The sequence below is a fragment of the Erpetoichthys calabaricus genome, chromosome 12 (assembly GCF_900747795.2).
Source record: "Erpetoichthys calabaricus chromosome 12, fErpCal1.3, whole genome shotgun sequence".
NCBI classification, from domain to species: Eukaryota; Metazoa; Chordata; class Cladistia; order Polypteriformes; family Polypteridae; genus Erpetoichthys; species Erpetoichthys calabaricus.
In genome coordinates, this window is record NC_041405.2 from 114768473 (window position 1) to 114789784 (window position 21312).

At 37.6% G+C, this 21312-nt stretch overlaps 1 protein-coding gene across 3 annotated transcripts in view; it reads left to right on the top strand.

The window, feature by feature from the left end:
* The window catches only part of gcna (germ cell nuclear acidic peptidase), an 816449-nt gene extending 801089 nt beyond the window's left edge, over positions 1 to 15360 (top strand). For all 3 annotated transcript variants that reach the window (XM_051934817.1, XM_028816034.2, XM_028816035.2), the window contains 10 exons: positions 424 to 499; positions 667 to 716; positions 3268 to 3334; positions 3501 to 3580; positions 6277 to 6753; positions 7261 to 7441; positions 9178 to 9322; positions 9629 to 9767; positions 12125 to 12329; positions 15079 to 15360. In XM_051934817.1, the coding sequence (XP_051790777.1) occupies positions 424 to 499; positions 667 to 716; positions 3268 to 3334; positions 3501 to 3580; positions 6277 to 6753; positions 7261 to 7441; positions 9178 to 9322; positions 9629 to 9767; positions 12125 to 12329; positions 15079 to 15328 (1670 nt within the window). In that variant the 3' untranslated portion in view covers positions 15329 to 15360. The remainder of the gene's footprint in view (positions 1 to 423; positions 500 to 666; positions 717 to 3267; positions 3335 to 3500; positions 3581 to 6276; positions 6754 to 7260; positions 7442 to 9177; positions 9323 to 9628; positions 9768 to 12124; positions 12330 to 15078) is intronic.
* Positions 15361 to 21312: the final 5952 nt, after the last annotated feature.

The following is a 21312-nucleotide window of genomic DNA, read 5'->3' on the forward strand; positions in this document are numbered from 1 at the left end:
CACCTACAATTGAATTCTGGCCCTCCAGTTACCCTGAAATACAGTAGATAAGCAAGTTACAAAAAATGGGTGGGCGAAAACATCAAATATTAAGACAACCTTCCAGATTAGTTGGGTAAGAAGCAGACATAGTGCCCTGGAAGAGAAAAACACAAACACTTGTTTTAAATGTTTCAAATTGTGGATCCTTCCCTCAGAAAAGAAATCAAAACAGCTTCAATGTAACTTTTTTGCTGAAAATAATTCCATTTAATTAATGGGTATAAACATTGCTGAAGGTCATTTAATATATACCACACTTTATTATGCATGTTAATTTTAGTGTAACATAGTTGTTTCCTGCATTACATAAATATTTTCAAAAAAACAAATTTCCTTTTTGTTTGTGGATAAAATGTTTTTTAAATTCCTGCTTTATTACAGTTGTGTTCACAAAGACTGAACAGAAGGCTTCCAGAAACAAACCTCATCACAAGTGCCAGTCAGAAAAGGAGGAAGAGTAAGTTTAAATACAATCATATCTATTTTTAAAATGATCATATTCAGTACTCAGCTGGTTTTATAATTATGTGGTTGACCAGTTTGTGGTACAGTGTTCTATTCAAACCTGCATCCTACATGGAAAACTGGATAGAGTCTAACTAATTATTCTTTATCTCATTTCAGTCCCAGGATTGCTGTTATTAGTTCAGAGAGTGATGAGAACTTTGAAGATTGTGAGTCAAATGTGATTTTTTTTTTTCCCCCCCTTTGGCTAATGCATTTATAGTACTTTTTTGATTAACTTGTATCAGCTTACTGTGTCAGTTTGAGCAACCGTATTCCAGTTTATTGTCTTCTATTATTAACTTTTTATCTTTAGAGTCTGACACGCCCACTTTACGGACTGTAAGAAATAAAATTGGAGATATATATTTTTTTTTTCTTTTTAATTAAATCCTGTATAGTCCATGAAGTGTTTCAGTTTGTTGGAGCAGAGTCCCATTTTTTTTTTTTTTTTCCATCTGTTTGCAGTCCATTTCCACATAAAGGGCTGGCGATCCTCTGACCTATTGCTGGTCCTCCACTGCCACTCTTACTATGCTATGCTGGACTCTCGTTAGAGTGTATTTGCTGTGCTGCCTGCTTTCTAGCTTTCAGGAGGAACACAGCATGTTTCCAACTAGGACACTATTGTTGCCCCTAACTGTTGTGCTTCCAGGGCACCATGACTCACAGGTTCTAGCAACATAAACTTTTCATTTTGCCAGTGTCATTCTGCCTTTGCACCTGTTTCTTGTGCAGTTTCTTTAGTGGAGAGTCCTTCATACTGGACACACATTTCTAAAGACAAAAAAAGAAACATTAACCATGTTTAGGAGCCATAGAGTGCAGAAGCCACAGTTTAACTAAGTGCCAGTAGATAGAACACAATAACAGGCTACCATTCAATTAAAGGTTACAGTCATCTTCACCATAGTTTTGTCTCCGCTTTCTATATATTTGTTTTTAAGCAGCCTTCATTCAGTTGAATGCTATTATGTGTTACTGAAGTAAGCAACTTCATATTAGCGATACAGCTGGTTGAAAGTTTAGAGGATGGATTTTTTGCAGTTACAGTGCATCCGGAAAGTATTCACAGCGCATCACTTTTTCCACCTTTTGTTATGTTACGGCCTTATTCCAAAATGGATTAAATTCATTTTTTTCCTCAGAATTCTACACACAACACCCCATAATGACAACATGAAAAAAGTTTACTTGAGGTTTTTGCAAATTTATTAAAAATAAAAAAACTAAGAAATCACATGTACATAAATATTCATAGCCTTTGCTCAATACTTTGTCGATGCACCTTTGGCAGCAATTACAGCCTCAAGTCTTTTTGAATATGATGCCACAAGCTTGGCACACCTATCCTTGGCCAGTTTCGCCCATTCCTCTTTGCAGCACCTCTCAAGCTCCATCAGGTTGGATGGGAAGTGTCGGTGCACAGCCATTTTAAGATCTCTCCAGAGATGTTCAATCGGATTCAAGTCTGGGCTCTGGCTGGGCCACTCAAGGACATTCACAGAGTTATCCTGAAGCCACTCCTGTGATATGTTGGCTGTGTGCTTAGGGTCGTTGTCCTGCTGAAAGATGAACCGTCACCCCAGTCTGAGGTCAAGAGCGCTCTGGAGCAGGTTTTCATTCAGGATGTCTCTGTACATTGCTGCAGTCATCTTTCCATTTATCCTGACTAGTCTCCCAGTTCCTGCCGCTGAAAAACATCCCCACAGCATGATGCTGCCACCACCATGCTTCTCTGTAGGGATGGTGCCAGGTTTCCTCCAAATGTGACGCCTGGCATTCACACCAAAGAGTTCAATCTTTGTCTCATCAGACCAGAGAATTTTCTTTCTCATGGTCTGAGAGTCCTTCAGGTGTCTTTTGGCAAACTCCAGGCAGGCTGCCATGTGCCTTTTACTAAGGAGTGGCTTCTGTCTGGCCACTCTGCCATACAGGCCTGATTGGTGGATTGCTGCAGAGATGGTTGTCCTTCTGGAAGGTTCTCCTCTCTCCACAGAGGACCTCTGGAGCTCTGACAGAGTGACCATCGGGTTCCTCCCTGACTAAGGCCCTTCTCCCCCGATCGCTCAGTTTAGATGGCCGGCCAGCTCTAGGAAGAGTCCTGGTGGTTTCGAACTTCTTACACTTACGGATGATGGAGGCCACTGTGCTCATTGGGACCTTCAAAGCAGCAGAAATTTTTCTGTAACCTTCCCCAGATTTGTGCCTCGGGACAATCCTGTCTCGGAGGTCTACAGACAATTCCTTTGACTTCATGCTTGGTTTGTGCTCCAACATGAACTGTCAACTGTGGGACCTTATATAGACAGGTGTGTGCCTTTCCAAATCATGTCCAGTCAACTGAATTTACCACAAGTGGACTCCAATTAAGCTGCAGAAACATCTCAAGGATGATCAGGGGAAACAGGATGCACCTCAGCTCAATTTCAAGCTTCACGGCAAAGGCTGTGTATACTTATGTACATGTGCTTTCTCAATTTTTTTTATTTTTAATAAATTTGCAAAAACATCAAGTAAACTTTTTTCACATTGTCATTATGGGGTGTTGTGTGTAGAATTCTGAGGAAAAAAATTAATTTAATCCATTCTGGAATAAGGCTGTAACATAACAAAATGTGGAAAAAGTGATGTGCTGTGAATACTTTCCGGATGCACTGTATTTTTAATACAAAAGCTTTATTAATTTCTTTTCTTTCTGAATTGGTTTGTTACCTGCAGTTCTGCGACAAGTGAAAACTCCTAAGAATAAATCTGCTCCTCTGATGGAATGTAATAGTGCTAAAAGGTAGGCAAGTCAAACATCATAACGAATTGATTATGCAGTAAAGGCAATCTGATAAATGTAATTTTTTTTTTATTTTGCTCATAATTTATTTATACTTTTGGTAGTACTATTTATCATTATTATATGGTTATTTTATCAGAACAATTATTTGTCTTTTTAATACTAGCCTGAAAGATTTTATTGTAAATTCATCATCCGATGAAGACTTCGTTTTAACAAAGAAAAACTTTGCCTCTGGGAAGAAAGGTGAGTAATGACATATGGCTTCTAAAGCATTTCTTAAGTTTATGGAAGACTCCTTGCAAAGCATCTTCACTGTAGAACAGACAGTGTAAGTTGTCTCTTGTATTATGTGGTTGTTTTTAAATTGCCTAAGTGAAATACATTTTAGGAATGTTTTTATTTTTCTCTTCTTTCAGTAAAGTGGTAACGTATCATTTGGAGACTGAGCAGTATGATGGATTTTAATAATATGTACACAAAAAACAACAATAAATAGATATAGCAACTGTGACTTTGTAGTTGTCAAAGGATTCATGAAAATACCATAGTGTTTGCTACACCAAATATTAGTGACCACTTATCTCTCCATTTGTACCTCCAAATTACACACAATCTGCCAGTATTTGTCTTGCCTGATTTACAGTGGTGTGAAAAACTATTTGCCCCCTTCCTGATTTCTTATTCTTTTGCATGTTTGTCACACAAAATGTTTCTGATCATCAAACACATTTAACCATTAGTCAAATATAACACAAGTAAACACAAAATGCAGTTTTTAAATGATGGTTTTTATTATTTAGGGAGAAAAAAAATCCAAACCTACATGGCCCTGTGTGAAAAAGTAATTGCCCCCTTGTTAAAAAATAACCTAACTGTGGTGTATCACACCTGAGTTCAATTTCCGTAGCCACCCCCAGGCCTGATTACTGCCACACCTGTTTCAATCAAGAAATCACTTAAATAGGAGCTGCCTGACACAGAGAAGTAGACCAAAAGCACCTCAAAAACTAGACATCATGCCAAGATCCAAAGAAATTCAGGAACAAATGAGAACAGAAGTAATTGAGATCTATCAGTCTGGTAAAGGTTATAAAGCCATTTCTAAAGCTTTGGGACTCCAGCGAACCACAGTGAGAGCCATTATCCACAAATGGCAAAAACATGGAACAGTGGTGAACCTTCCCAGGAGTGGCCGGCCGACCAAAATTACCCCAAGAGCGCAGAGACGACTCATCCAAGAGGTCACAAAAGACCCCAGGACAACGTCTAGAGAACTGCAGGCCTCACTTGCCTCAATTAAGGTCAGTGTTCATGACTCCACCATAAGAAAGAGACTGGGAAAAAACGGCCTGCATGGCAGATGTCCAAGACGCAAACCACTGTTAAGCAAAAAGAACATTAGGGCTCGTCTCAATTTTGCTAAGAAACATCTCAATGATTGCCAAGACTTTTGGGAAAATACCTTGTGGACCGATGAGACAAAAGTTGAACTTTTTGGAAGGCAAATGTCCCGTTACATCTGGCGTAAAAGGAACACAGCATTTCAGAAAAAGAACATCATACCAACAGTAAAATATGGTGGTGGTAGTGTGATGGTCTGGGGTTGTTTTGCTGCTTCAGGACCTGGAAGGCTTGCTGTGATAGATGGAACCATGAATTCTACTGTCTACCAAAAAATCCTGAAGGAGAATGTCCGGCCATCTGTTCGTCAACTCAAGCTGAAGCGATCTTGGGTGCTGCAACAGGACAATGACCCAAAACACACCAGCAAATCCACCTCTGAATGACTGAAGAAAAACAAAATGAAGACTTTGGAGTGGCCTAGTCAAAGTCCTGACCTGAATCCAATTGAGATGCTATGGCATGACCTTAAAAAGGCGGTTCATGCTAGAAAACCCTCAAATAAAGCTGAATTACAACAATTTTGCAAAGATGAGTGGGCCAAAATTCCTCCAGAGCGCTGTAAAAGACTCATTGCAAGTTATCGCAAACGCTTGATTGCAGATATTGCTGCTAAGGGTGGCCCAACCAGTTATTAGGTTCAGGGGGCAATTACTTTTTCACACAGGGCCATGTAGGTTTGGATTTTTTTTTCTCCCTAAATAATAAAAACCACCATTTACAAACTGCATTTTGTGTTTACTTGTGTTATATTTGACTAATGGTTAAATGTGTTTGATGATCAGAAACATTTTGTGTGACAAACATGCAAAAGAATAAGAAATCAGGAAGGGGGCAAATAGTTTTTCACACCACTGTAAATAGATTTGATTTCACACACGATCCTGTCCGTTAGTTAGGATGCACTTAAGTATATTTGGTATAAAATTAATTTTCTTTCATAAGATGCATTTTCGTTCAGATAGTGGAAGATAGCCCAAACCTACCCTGGCAGCATCTGGGGCAGACTGAAATCCTAATGCGCTTTTTATGAACATTTTATTAGAGAGAGAAAAAAAATACAGAACACAGACCTCTGGTTGACTATTGGATCATCTGTTAATTTTTCTGTTGTCACGAGAGAAATATAGTTTAATATGAACTTGAAAATATATAAGAAAATAAGTAGAAACAGATGGTCCATAACGATAGTGTTTTTTTTTTTTTCCCCGTTTTTACGTCTTTTAGGGCAGAGATGCTTAATTTTTCCACGTACATTCATGCTTTATTTTAGTTTACAGTTGAATTGATTAGATGGCATATCACTTTCATACTGTACTCCATTACTTCTTGATTCCCATAGAAGGAAAACCACTAAAGGAAGGCTATATGCCTTTCAGTCTTTTATAGTTTCATTATACAACTTTAATCCATGTGATACCTCTGGGCTACCATATGGATGTCAGATTAAAGATATTTTGTTTTCTTCCTTTTCTTCATCTCCAATATGTGATGCTTTTGTTGACTTAAGGTTTTAAGTTTATTTTTCTTTTCTTAAGGTCTTAGAAGTACACCAGCCAGTCAAATGCGATCAAAGGAGAAGCCTGAATCTTTTAGTTCACCTGTCTTTCTCGACAGTAGTGATAGTGAAGATGATGGGATTATAATAAAGTCAACGTGGAGGTCACGTCACAGCAAAATACAATCTAATTCAAGGACCAGTAGTTTTAAAGATTCTTTAAATTTTAAGACTAGCACAAGTCCAACAGAAAAGCTACCTCTTGGGGATGTGAATTCAGGTCTTGTCAAAGGTAAAGCCCTTTCCAGTAATGAAGTAACCAAAGATTGGAAAGATTTGCTTCAAAAAGAGAATAAATGCGAATCTGCATCAGTCCATTATGGAAAGAAATTCTTTCATGCCACTGACAGCTCTGGAAACTCTGAGGAAGAGATGGCATCACTAATGGAAAGAATAAGACAGAAGAATCAAGGTTTCAGATGTAGCTCAACAGTTGCAAAAACTCCAAGCAAAGATGGTAATAGTTTAAGTGTCTAATATCAGCTGTTTTTATACAGCAACATTGAAATTTAGTTACTTATTAACTACTACTTTTTTCTAAAAATATATTATCAAAGCAATACCCAATAGTAACAGCATGCAACTCTGGAGGAATAAAATTCTGTTTAGAGTGACCATGTCATTCACACCATTTTACCATAAAGTTGCTAACTATAACTATTATTGTAGCATGATTACTTTCTGTAGTGTGAAAACATGTAGCTGTACTGCAAGCAAAAATAACTGCTGCAAAAGGATGTTGCTGCTACTATACTGTTGGTATTTTTAGCAAATAATTTTTAATTTACATAGAGCTTGTGTTCAATGCTTGTACAGTATATAGAAACAGCAGTACATTGGTTTAGATTGCCTAAAAGTATTTCAAATAATGAATACTGCAGTAGTTGTTTTACTTGTTTGCTTTTGCCCAACCCTAACCTTAATTCAGATGTATTTTAATTTAATTTGTTGGCATTGGTTTCAGAAATCTTAAAGGACAAAAATAGGAAGCCTGAAGGATACCCGAAGACAAAGAAACCGAATAAAATCTCTACACCCATATCTGCACCACCAAGTACAGAGTTTTCTTCCAGTCAGACTCCAGTTCACCTCACTGTAAGAAAATTTGGTATAAGTCAGAGTGAGAAAAAGCCTTCACGGGACAGGTATGGATTTGTGCTGTACCGCAGTATGCTAATTTTGAGCAGAAAAGAAAATGCAAATACAAGGTTTTAAACGTTATTCCTAATGCTCCATAAACACTGAGAATTTCCAATATATTTTGGGATAAATTTAAAAAAATTGTCTGTGTGCTGTAATGCAACAGCTGCTGTTACATTAATAGTTTAGCTTTGCTCTAGTATTGAGGACATAATATCCTTTATTACAGTTTAAGGGCACAATAAAGCTAAACTTAATCAGTATTAACAGTAGCAAAACTTAAATTTCTGATTCTTTTGGTCTAATTTGTAAGACTTTTATGGTAGCCTACTTTTAATTTTTGTATTTTTTAAACAAAATCCCTGGGGGGTTGTTCTGGGCATGCCCCACTGGGAGAAGGCCACGGGGCAGACCCAGGACACGCTGGAGGAATTATATCTCCTGGCTGGCCTTGGAACGCCTCGAGAGTCCTCCCAGATGTGCTGGAGGAGGTGGCCAGGGAGAGGGAGGTCTGGGCTTCCCTGCTTGGGCTGCTGCCCCAGTGACCCAACCTCTGATAAGTGGTGGATAATGGATGGATGGATGAATATGGAGAAAGTGAGATGATTGTGCCCTTAAAATCTCAAGAGGTTTGGTTTTAAATAACATTCTGAGCACTGACTCTCAAAAGTCTTTACATTCTTCCCCTGATTGCATGGATTTTCTGTGAGTATGCTAATTTGCAGATACAGAAGATATAGAAGTCAGGTTGATGAATGATTTTTAGTTGGCCCAGTGTTGGTGAGTGTATAAGTGTGTTTTATAATGAACTGATTTCCCATCAGTTTTTGCTTTGTTCTTAATGTAGTCGCAGTAGGTTAAGAGCTTCTGCTCCCTATAGCCCTGATTTGGATTAGGTAAGATGATTCAAATGTTTATTTTAGTGTATTTTAATATCTCGTCATTTCAGTTGTTAGTAAGCTCACAAGGTCTCAATTAACTGGTTAATGCCAAAAATCTGTTTGTGAATCTTTAGATGTTGTAAGATACAATAGGCATTACAGAAAATTAGTTTCTCCAGAGATGTGTGACTTCTACCTAAATCTTTATTCTGTGGATTGATTTTGTTTCTTTTTTCATCCAGCTATTTGTTTTTTTTTTTGTTTTTTTTTGCCAATTACTTTATCATATTCTAACCACGGAGCAGGTAACTCTTTAAATATATGCGTAATGTACTTTTCTACATCAATCTGTGCATTTCTATTTGAAGAGAGCAGTTTAGTTTAAAACAAAATATTTTTGTTTTTGTGCTACCATTTTTGCTTCAGCTGAAAGAAAAACTAAATTAAGAAAAAACAAGTTAGTCATACCACTATTAGAAAGTACAGTACAATGTTAATATAAAAGCAGTCCAAGTGATTTTGAATTCCTGTACCTGGCCTAGAGTACAAACCGTGATAGTGAACATGAGTATTGGGCACCAAGCTTTATATACAGTATTTGGGACAAACAACATACTTTACAAAAAAATTTTAATATATAATTTAGTTAAATTTCTGAACTGCTTCTTAATTTTAATACCTGTTTGTCAGGAGCACCTTCAGTTTTAAAGTGTAAGCTTAAGAAGGTTTAATGTCAAAATAGTTATTTGTTTACTCTTTAATATTTAAAAGTAAACCTCATTGAACAATACAACACCAAAAGAGAAAATCTAAATATATGCTTTACAATTTTTTTTTAATTTACTGACCTTTGCTTTTAGGGGAGTTAAATGTTCAATCCCAGGATGTTTCCTACAGGATCTCTCTGATTCAAGTTTTGATTACACCAAAAACTTTAAAAAGAAACGAGAGGAGCTAACCAAGTCTCTGTTTGTTCTGTATAATTCTAGCATATTTCAAAATAAGGTTGGTATGTGGATTGATTCATAACGTTTTTCTAAACAGAAATTATTTCAGACTGTAAATAATACTTCAGTTCATCATGTGTTCTTGAGAATGTGTACATTTTTTTTTTTTTCTGCACTACTAAAAACTATTATTCACAAAAGTGAGACCTTTGTGTTATTTTTGACTATTAATACTTTTAAATTGATTCAAGGTATATTTATATTCAGTGCTACTTCTTTTCTTCTCCATGTCTTCTCTACATATAACTCAATGAAAGACTGCAGGTTCTGGTTTTATTGTGCTATTCCTTTTACATTTTTCCAGCTCCCTGAAAACATGGAAGTAACATGGAATAAAAAGATGACAAAAACATCAGGTTACTGTGTTACAGGACAACGGAAAGGTACTGACGGACAACGATATGCCCGGATAGAACTCTCGGATAAAGTATGTGATTCAGCAGGTAAAGTGATATAAGCAATCATACATTTCTCGATATAAGTAGCTGTTAAATAATCTCATGGATAAAAATTATCTCAGAATCTGATAGTGTGGGTGCTAATGATCCTGTACCATTTGAAATTGAGGTGGGAGAAAAGTGACTGCGCAGAAAGACTGAGGTCTTTTAAAATACTATTCAATTTAGAAGGTAGCATGTGTTATGTACTTCCTGGACTGAAGGGAGCTTAGTGACAGTGATATTCTGTTTCTTGTTGACCACCCTCTGTAATGCTTTGAGATCCATCTAAGGAAGTAAATGTGTTAGTGAATTTTCTTGACTATAGTGGAGTTTTGAAGTTGCTGACCCTTTCCCCAGCATACCCTGACATAAATGGTCTTCGTCCATTTTACTGAAGTCTATGACCAGGTCTTAGGGGTGGGGGGGTGTTTGTTTTTCTTTTTTTTTTTTCTTTTTTTTTATAAATTAAGAGAGAGACTATTGTCATTGTTGGTGATTAGGCTTACAATGGTGGTGTTCAACAAATTTAATAATGGAGCTCGAAATTTGTTTCACCATATAGTCATGGGTGAGTAAGGACTACAGCAGAGAACTTGGAACATAATGAAGAAAATAATGCTGTTGTTTACCACATGTTGGAGTCTGCCAGTTGAATTCTACAATTAATTTGCGGAAGATGGAACCAAGTCAAGGAGTTAGGTGGTCATCTTTGGTGGTTCAATGAAGATAAATATTGACCCTTAGTCAATAAACTGTATTCTTGCAAAGGGGATTTTTATTAACAGGTGTGCCAGGATGGCATGAGGTGAAAGAGGGATATTAAATTCTCATTAGACCTGTTGTGATGATATACAGATTAGAGGTGGTCCAAACTGTCTGTGCTGTTCCCTTTTCAGTTATTATGTTGGTTTGGACATGTGCAGAGGAGAGATGCTGGGTATATAGGGAGAAGGATGTTAAGGATGGGGGCTGCCTGGTAAGAGTAAAAGAAGAATGCCTAAGAGGAGGTTTATGGATATGGTGAGAGATGACATGCAGGTGGTGGATGTGACAAAGCAAGATGCAGAGGACACGAAGATATGGAAAAAGATGACCTGCTGTGGTGACCCCTAACAGGAGCAGCTGAAAGAAGAAGACTTCTCTCAAAGTATTTCATTATAGCGCGGGTGCAACCAGTAATTATCAATGTCCATTTTTGTTTTCTTTAGCACAGGGATAATTGTTGTCTTTTTGAAGTTGATTAAAGGATGGGCTTCACAGATTCTCTTAGTCCGATAATTAAAATATGGATGTTGACTTTAAAAAAAAGAAAAAAAAAAATCCTATTTAGATCATCCAAGGAAATTAAGAATTACAAATCATGCACTGAAGCATACAGTCTCATGGAAGGAAGTTTATCGTGATGAAAGTATGAGTTGAAAACACTGAGTTCATCCATCAAAGTTGACATAGAAAGGACTAAGTTCACCTGGGAGAAAGTACATGGTTATTATTAGATTAGTGTAAATAATTCCTTAATGAAGCACTCCACCCAAAAGTGGTGTTTTTTTGTTGTTGTTTTTTTTTTAAACCCATGCAATTTGTAGTTGAAGGCCGAGGGGGAAAAAAATTATTCTCGTTTTTTTCATGAAGAATAGACAGAAAATATGTTTATGATATAATAGAACCCAAGTGTAACCAACGCTGCTCAACGACAAATGATGTAAAAATAATAAATAAATAAATAAAATGATGGGAAAAAACAAGGAAAAAAGTTATTCAGTCTTATTCTCAAAACATGCAAAATGCATGCATTTTCCATTAAAAAATCTCATTAAGAAGGTGTTTCCCAAATTATCGGCGTACATCTGCTTTCTCATAGTACTGTGATTTTTGAATTGAACGTAGGACTCGTCAAATAAAACCAAAGGCATAGCTGAAGAGTGTTTGTGTTCAAAATGCTCAAAGACATTCTGAAAAGCTGTTGAAGAGCAGAAACCACTGATTGTTCAACAAAGGTAGCTTTCATTAGAGGTCGAAACAATGGTATAATCTGGAACAACATTGTTGCTGTTATTAAAATTAAAATCCAAGAAATTTACCTTTTTTATTGCGTGTTTGTTTTGACCTTCCATATTTTCAGGCATCATTTTACTTGTATTTAATATATAACCCTGTGCTCTGACCTCCAAAGCTCATGCGAAAAGATGGTTTCCCTTTAGGGATTAATACAGTGTACTAAATACCAAAAAACACTACTTTAAATACATACTTTCTATTTATAATTTAATTATATTTATTGAGATAATAGAAAATGCAATGTACACTGTTTTTTCCTTACTGTGTTATCAGCTAATACTTTTATTTATTTTACCTTGCAGAGCGTTTGCGGGACACACTTGTTCATGAGATGTGCCATGCAGCCACTTGGCTTATTAATGGTGTGAGAGATGGTCATGGGACATTGTGGAAGCTTTATGCCAAGAAGTCTACTCTCGCTCACCCTGAACTTCCAATGGTGACGAGATGTCACACGTATGAAATAAACTACAAATACCAATACCAGTGTACCAGATGCAAGCACACGTAAGTACTACTGTATTTCCCCAACAATAGGCCGCCCCATTCTATAAGCTGCAGAAAATGCTCATTTATGTTTTAAAACCCTAAGATTAGCCGCGGCATTACTGACTTTACCAATCTGAAATAAAAGCATCTAATTTGGCATGCCCCTGTAGGCCTTTGCAACTCTATAGTGAAGTTATAGTTTAGCGTGAACAATTAATTGATAAAATTTTGCACTTACCGATACCATGCCGCAATGCAAGTCCTACGCTGCAGAATTTAAGCTCCAAGTCGTTGCTTTCGCGAAAGAAAATGACAATCGTTCAGCTGGATGTCACTTTGAAGTAAATGAAATACAAGTGATTAATGGCGGAAAGATGAAGCTTTGCACATGCTTCTGCCACATAGGCATGTATATATACGCACACACACATATATAATTATATATGTGTATACATTTATGCTCATGTCTTTAGTTGTGTCTGTCTTCCACAAACTAAGGCTGCACCATATTGCCAGACTGAATACCCTCAAATTACAGGATCTGAGTGAGCGAGACAAACTGTAAGTCTGGAGGAGATCCAGTGAGGTTGTGGAGAGCTTTAAATGTTAAGAACGGTATTTAGTATTGTATTCTGTAGTTAACAGGGAGCCAGTGAAGTTGAGAGAGAATCGGTGTAATATGTTCAGTGGATTTAGAACAGCAGGATATTATCCTGGCAGCAGAATTTTGAAGAAGTTGTAAGCGATGGGTAAGTTTTTGTGGGATGCCAGATAGAATAGCATTACGGTAATCTATACGTGAGGTGACTCGGGCATTAACCAATACTTAAATACTGTGTTGCATAAGAACAGGATGAAGTCTAGATGTGTTTCGAAGATAGAAGAAGACAGTTCCCGAAATGTTACTTATATGGGAGGATTTTTTAATAATAATAATAATTATTATTTAATAATTGCTATAATTTATAATTACTAATTTAATAATTATTAGTATATAAATGGATATAAATAATTGCATTTAAACAATTCGCCAAAATCTGTTGTATGTAAACGATACTGTTTTAAACATTATTGTTTTTTCATCAGAAAACCCGTTTTCCTGTATTAGTTTAAATGGCTCTTTTGCCACTCGCAATAAGGCTGACGCGCTGACTTATCGTGTTGACTGGGCAACACAGTGAATGCGGCATCTATCTATATATGTCTAATGTATTTAAACTTGAGGTAGTGGTGACTACTGACAGTGACAGCAGTCAGCTACTCCACAGTGCCACCAGTCAGTGTGCTCTAATCCACTGTGCCAGCTCTCAGTGTGGCAGCTGTCAGTGATGCTTATTTGATTCACATTAAGGTAATTCAGTGTTAAAAGTAAGTTTAAATTATGATTCCTAACAGCAAATGACTTCTAGCTAACAACACACCCATAGAAAAACAAAAACGAGACTGCATAGATAAAAACAATGACCGAAGGCGCCTACAACGCGCTTCTGAAACACCAGAACCAAAGGAGTCACGGCTCCAAAAAGAAACCGCTTTAGTACAAATATATTTATTTACTTAAATGAAAACTTTCCCAGGACACTCCCACCCTCCATGATTTTTCATCCCTATAAAGATCACAACTTATTGTCTTAGGCATTTTGTGTCAAACTAGCAGCTGTGCTTAATGGAGACTTATTGTGTGGCACAGCATGTTGGCTAATATTGACAAGGCTCTTCAGTATGTTAGTTGCAATAAAAAAAAAATCAGAATTATCACAGTTGTTTTCCATTTGCTATAATGAGGAGGTCTTAATCTTGAGATCCCTGAATGTTTAATGTTAAGAGTGAACGGGATGCAATCAGATGCAAAATGACACTTTTAGGGTACTGGAAAAGCATTTAGAAAAATTTCAATGAGTACTCTTGTTGAGCAGAATAGTGGGATAGAAAAAAAAGTACAAAAAACTATATTGTTTAAGGGTCTGGTTGTATATTATAAATGGTTAGCTTGTTATTTTTATTAGTAAAATTATGAAAAGGATGATTATGGAAGTGAAGTAAAATACTGCAGCTTTGCTTAGCACATCAGAAATAACTCCATGCCAAAATCAGTGCAAATAAAACAGTCACATTTTTTTTTTTATTAAATTCAAATTCTATTTAAATAGCAACATCCAATCTGACATCCCCAGTAGATAGTATGCCTAAAATAATAAAGTAAAATGAGTGTGACAAAAATATCATTACAACTTAAGTACTGGTTCATCTTGTGTTCATATGCTTATTACTTGTATCTGGTGCCTGTCTGGCTTATGTATTCTGATCTTTACTCCTGCAGGCATTTGAATGGTTAGACAGAGACAGGCAGCATGGCTTCTCCTCCTCTTCTCAGGGTGGAAGATGACAGAAATCATGCCTTTGCAAGCCTCCTCTTATTGTCGCTTTGTTGTCCTTAACTCAACCATGAAACGGCCCACTCAGTCTAACTTTATTAGTATTTTCTTCAGTTTCAAAAGAATATACAGATGTAGTTTCAAACAAATGAGAAAGAAAGGTAATTAAAGTCATAACTGTCCCCAATGATCCTCTTCTTATCAACAAAACGTTGGGGTAACAAATTGATTTATCCAGTTTCCTTTAGCAGTTTAAAATTAGATACAATTGTTTAAAGATGTATATTGTTAGACATTAATAGTAAATGTTACCAACCTATATGCTAGATATTATTCTCCATTACAGAAGCACATACAATAAAAGTTATAACTTTATCTTTTCTCTCCTTCAGGATTGGCCGTCACTCCAAGTCTCTGGACACTCAGCGTTTTGTGTGTGCTTTCTGCCAGGGTAAGCTAATACTGATGAATCCATCAAATAAGAAACAGTCTTCCAATGAGGGAAAACTCACACCATTTGCAGCTTTTGTCAAGGAAAACTACAAGACTGCTAAAAATGAACTATCAGGTATGCAACACGGGGATATTATGCGTAAATTGAGTGCTGACTTTGCATTGAAAGCTCGTGTTTCAGAGTCCTGAAGGTTGATAATTCTACTGTAAAAATGATTTTTTTTTTTAAAAAGAAAAGGATAGGCAAAGTTTGTGTTTTGTTTACAAATAAGTTTGTGCTGTACTTGTGATTAGCAAAATAACAGAATTATTTTTGTTAAATAATGAACCAGGTCAGCAGGGTACTAACAAAGATCAATACTCTTTGGTAATCTTCTTATCTGTCCAATGACCCTACTACCTCATTAAAACTGGTTTTGATGTTTGTTTTGTGCTATGTGTTGCTATTGGCATGGTTTGCCATTAAATGATAATCATTGATCTGATATCTTCACATCTTCCAACAAACTAACTTTTAACTGATTTTTCTGTAAGAGAAATCAAGGGAAACAATGATTTAATTCTTTAAAGTGCTGATCAGTTTTAAAGAGTAATATTCATTCCCTGTGTTTCATTTCCAAAAAAAAAACAAAAAAACATTTAAGTACATTATGACTTAGTCCAATAAGATGATGATTATTATTATTATTGTTAATTATCATTATTATTGTTTCCAGCAATGAGCCAATTACATCTTTAACAGTGAATATTTGCATTGTTGTATGTATTTAGTTCTTATTCATGTTTGGCAGTTTATTTTTTAGATTGTGATATGAAATAAAGATTATTTTTCCTAACATGTTTTGCATTTTTTTCCAGCACTATGCTGCTGAATTTCATATTTCAATTCTGATTAGTACTTTTCTGGCTGTAAATGTGACTGTGCTTGAATGAAGTCTATGATGGACTACTCTGTAAACATCCAGTCATGTTGGGTTTGCCTGTCAATTCTGGTAAATGAACTTGAAATTTAAAAAAAATATATTGTGGCAAGCGGCTGGGGGCGGTACCTAGCTGGTACGCCTGGAAGGACTGGGAGAGGGACTATGTCTCCTCCGGACCACAAGAGGGCAGCTGCCTTGGTTTGTATGGGGACCACGGGAATGGAGAATGGAAGCTCAACCCTATAGGGGCCCGTGGTCACCGCCAGGCGCGCCCAAACGCCTGAGAAGCCCTGGCCGTCAGCACTTCCGCCACATCCGGAGGTGCTAGCGGAAGGAAAACCAGGAAGTGCCGCAGGAAGCTCGTCAGGAGCACGTCCGGGGGAACTTAAAAGGGGCTGCCTCCCTCCATTCATCAGCTGGAGTCGGGTGGAAGAGGACAGAGCTCGGAGGAGAGGAGTGAAGGCAGTGAAGAGAGGCATTGCGAGAGGTGTATGGTGCAGGGGCACCGGGTTGTGTGCGGTATTGTAAATATGTATAATAAACGTGTGTTGATGTTTAATAATAATAATTCATTACATTTATATATAGCGCTTTTCTCAGTACTCAAAGCGCTATCCACATAGGGCGGAACCGGGAAGTGAACCCACAGTCTTCCACAGTCTCCTTACTGCAAAGCAGCAGCACTACCACTGCGCCACCTGTGAGGACGTTTGAACCATTGGTGTCTGCCTGTCTGTGCCTGGGGTGGGCTTCCACAATATACTGTTTTATATATATATATTACTATCCACTATATACAGTATATATAGTGTGTGCACGTGTATATGTACATATAATTATGTATATATGTGTGTATAATTGTGTATGTATGTACTGTATATATATGTATGTGTGTGTATATATATATATATATATATATATATATATATATATATATATATATATATATACACAGTACTGTGCAAAAGTTTTAGGCAGGTGTGAAAAAATGCTGTAAACAAAGAATGCTTTCAAAAATGGCAGTGTTAATCATTTATTTTCATTAATCAACAAAATGCAGTGAATGAACAAAAGAGAAATTTAAATCAAATCAATATTTGGTGTGACCACCATTTGCCTTCAAAACAACATCAATTCTTCTAGGTACACTTGCACACAGTTTTTGAAGGAACTCTGCTGGTAGGTTGTTCCAAACATCTTGGAGAACTAACCACAGATCTTCTGTGGATGTAGGCTTCCTCACATCCTTCTGTCTCTTCATGTAATCCCAGACACACTCGATGATGTTGAGATCAGGGCTCTGTGGGGGCCATACCATCACTTCCAGGACTTCTTGTTCTTCTTTATGCTGAAGATAGTTCTTAATGACTTTGGCTGTATGTTTGGGGTCATTGTCCTGCTGCAGAATAAATTTGGGGCCAATCATATGTCTCCCTGATGGTATTGCATGATGGATAAGTATCTGCCTGTATTTCTCAGCATTGAGAACACCATTAATCCTGACCAAATCTCCAACTCCATTTGCAGAAATGCAGCCCCAAACGTTCAAGGAACCTCCACCATGCTTCTCTGTTGCCTGCAGACACTCACTATTGTACCGCTCTCCAGCCCTTAGATGAACAAACTGCCTTCTGCTACAGCCAAATATTTCAAATTTTGACTCATCAGTCCAGAGCACCTGCTGCCATTTTTCTGTACCCCAGTTCCTATGTTTTTGTGCATACTTGAGTCGCTTGGCCTTGTTTCCACGTTGGAGGTATGGCTTTTTGGCTGCAACTCTTCCATGAAGACCACTTCTGGTCAGACTTCTCCGGACAGTAGATGGGTGTACCTGGGTCCCACTGGTTTCTGCCAGTTCTGAGCTGATGGCACTGCTGGACATCTTCCGATTTCAAAGGGTAATAAGCTTGATGTGTCTTTCATCTGCTGCACTAAGTTTCCTTGGCCGACCACTGCATCTACGATCCTCAATGTTTCCCGTTTCTTTGTGCTTTTTCAAAAGAGCTTGAACAGCACATCTTGAAACCCCAGTCTGCTTTGAAATCTTTGTCTGGGAAAGACCTTGCTGATGCAGTATAACTACCTTGTGTCTTGTTGGTGTGGTCAATCTTGCCATGACATGAAACTGTCTTCCACAACCTCACCTTGGTAGCAGAGTTTGGCTGTTCCTCACCCAGTTTTAAGCCTCCTACACAGCTGTTTCTGTTTCAGTTAATGACTGTGTTTCAACCTACGTATGACATTGATGATCATTAGCACCTGTTTGGTATAATTGGTTGATCATACACCTGACTACAATCCTACAAAATCCCTGACTTTGTGCAAGTGTACCTATAAGAATTGATGCTGGTTTGAAGGCAAAAGGTAGTAACACCAAATATTGATTTGATTTAGAGTTTTCTTTTGTTTGCTCACATTGCATTTTGTAAATTGATAACAATAAACAATCATCATTTATATTTCTGAAAGCATTCTTTGTTTACAGCATTTTATCACACCTGCCTAAAACTTTTGCACAGTACTGTGTATGTGTGTGTATATATATATATATATATATATATATATAAATAAAATAAAGAAAATATTTGGTGTGGGCAAAAGTAGTTTTACCGTTGTGAGTAGGCAAAACATACTTATCTTTTCGGTAATTTGAGCTCTTATGAGATTGTACCTAAGTGCACTGTGCCATTGTGACATTCTTTTGAGTTAATAAAGCTATTGTAATAATAATAACCTGCATGTCTTTTTCCATTCGAACAACTATAAACCAACTTTTCCCCACCCCTGTATATACAGTGCATCCAGAAAGTATTCACAGCGCATCACTTTTTCCACATTTTGTTATGTTACAGCCTTATTCCATCCATCCATCCATCCATTTTCCAACCCGCTGAATCCGAACACAGGGTCATGGGGGTCTGCTGGAGCCAATCCCAGCCAACACAGGGCACAAGGCAGGAACCAGTCCCGGGCAGGGTGCCAACCCACCGCAGATTAAATTCATTTTTTTCCTCAGAATTCTACGCACAACACCCCATAATGACAACGTGAAGAAAGTTTACTTGAGATTTTTGCAAATTTATTAAAAATAAAAAAATTGAGAAAGCACATGTACATAAGTATTCACAGCCTTTGCCATGAAGCTCAGAATTGAGCTCAGGTGCATCCTGTTTCCCCTGATCATTCTTGAGATGTTTCTGCAGCTTAATTGAAGTCCACCTGTGGTAAATTCAGTTGATTGGACATGATTTGGAAAGGCACACACCTGTCTATATAAGGTCCCACAGTTGACAGTTCATGTCAGAGCACAAACCAAGCATAAAGTCAAAGGAATTGTCTGTAGACCTCCGAGACAGGATTGTCTCGCGGCACAAATCTGGGGAAGGTTACAGAACAATTTCTGCTGCTTTGAAGGTCCCAATGAGCACAGTGGCCTCCATCATCCGTAAGTAGAAGAAGTTCAAAACCATCTGGACTCTTCCTAGAGCTGGCCGGCCATTTAAACTGAGCGATCAGGGGAGAAGGGCCTTAGTCAGGGAGGTGACCAAGAACCCGATGGTCACTCTGTCAGAGCTCCATAAGTCCTCTGTGGAAAGAGGAGAACCTTCCAGAAGGACAACCATCTCTGCAGCAATCCACCAATCAGGCCTGTATGGTAGAGTGGCCAGACGGAAGCCACTCCTTAGTAAAAGGCACATGGCAGCCCGCCTGGAGTTTGCCAAAAGGCACCTGAAGGACTCTCAGACCATGAGAAACAAAATTCTCTGGTCTGATGAGACAAAGATTGAACTCTTTGGTGTGAATGCCAGGCGTCACATTTGGAGGAAACCTGGTACCATCCCTACAGAGAAGCATGGTGGTGGCAGCATCATGCTGTGGGGATGTTTTTCAGCGGCAGGGACTGGGAGACTAGTCAGGATAAAGGGAGAGATGACTGCAGCAATGTACAGAGACATCCTAGATGAAAACCTGCTCCAGAGTGCTCTTGACCTCAGACTGGGGCGACGGTTCATCTTTCAGCAGGACAACGACCCTAAGCACACAGCCAAGATATCAAAGGAGTGGCTTCAGGACAACTCTGTGAATGTCCTTGAGTGGCCCAGCCAGAGCCCAGACTTGAATCCAATTGAACATCTCTGGAGAAATCTTAAAATGGCTGTGCACCGACGCTTCCCATCCAACCTGATGGAGCTTGAGAGGTGCTGCAAAGAGGAATGGGCGAAACTGGCCAAGGATAGGTGTGCCAAGTTTGTGGCATCATATTCGACAAGACTTGAGGCTGTAATTGCTGCCAAAGGTGCATTGACAAAGTATTGAGCAAAGGCTGTGAATACTTATGTACATGTGAGTTCTCAGTTTTTTTATTTTTAATAAATTTGCAAAAACCTCAAGTAAACTTTTTTCATGTTGTCATTATGGGGTGTTGTGTGTAGAATTCTGAGGAAAAAAATGAATTTAATCCATTTTGGAATAAGGCTGTAACATAACAATAGGTGGAAAAAGTGATGCGCTGTGAATACTTTCCGGATGCACTGTAGGTTCCAACAGAATTGTTGGTTTAACAGAATTCCTAGTGTTGTGTTTCACATTCAAGCAGTTATATTTGATATACTAAATACAGTACATTGTATTTGAGTAACAGAGTGTATAAATTTGTTAGTTTTAAGTTAATTCTAAATGACAAATTGTGTGTGTGTGTGCTGTTGTAATTAGCTTGATGTCACATAAGCATGATAGTCACAAAAGTAAAAGTTCACATTCTCAAGGAGTTACATTTAATTTAATAAACACATTTGATTTGTCTGCAAGACCTAACATTTATTTTATCGTACATTTACACATATCACTGTAGATGTAAAACACACATGAAATGTATGTGTTTCAAATAATGATATATTATTACTTATATAATTCCCTACAACTCTTTGCTAGATAAAATCTTCAATGCAGAATTTTTGAGTGAAAATTCTGGCTGTGGGATAACTTCAGCTGTCTCAATGGGGGGATATCTGAGTGCAAGCTCAGTGTAGCTAATTGACACATTTGCAAAACAAAAGTGGTTATTGGCAAGCAATTGGTGCAATGATTAAGGAAATACAAGGTTCCTCGCACATTTTAAGAACAGTAGGGTGTTCAGGGAGAACAAAGTTTTTTCTAGGGATTTTAGTTTAATAACGTAAAAGTGAACAGCCGTCAAACTTACATGTTAACATTAAACTTTATAAGAACAGAACTATGTTACAGTAGGTT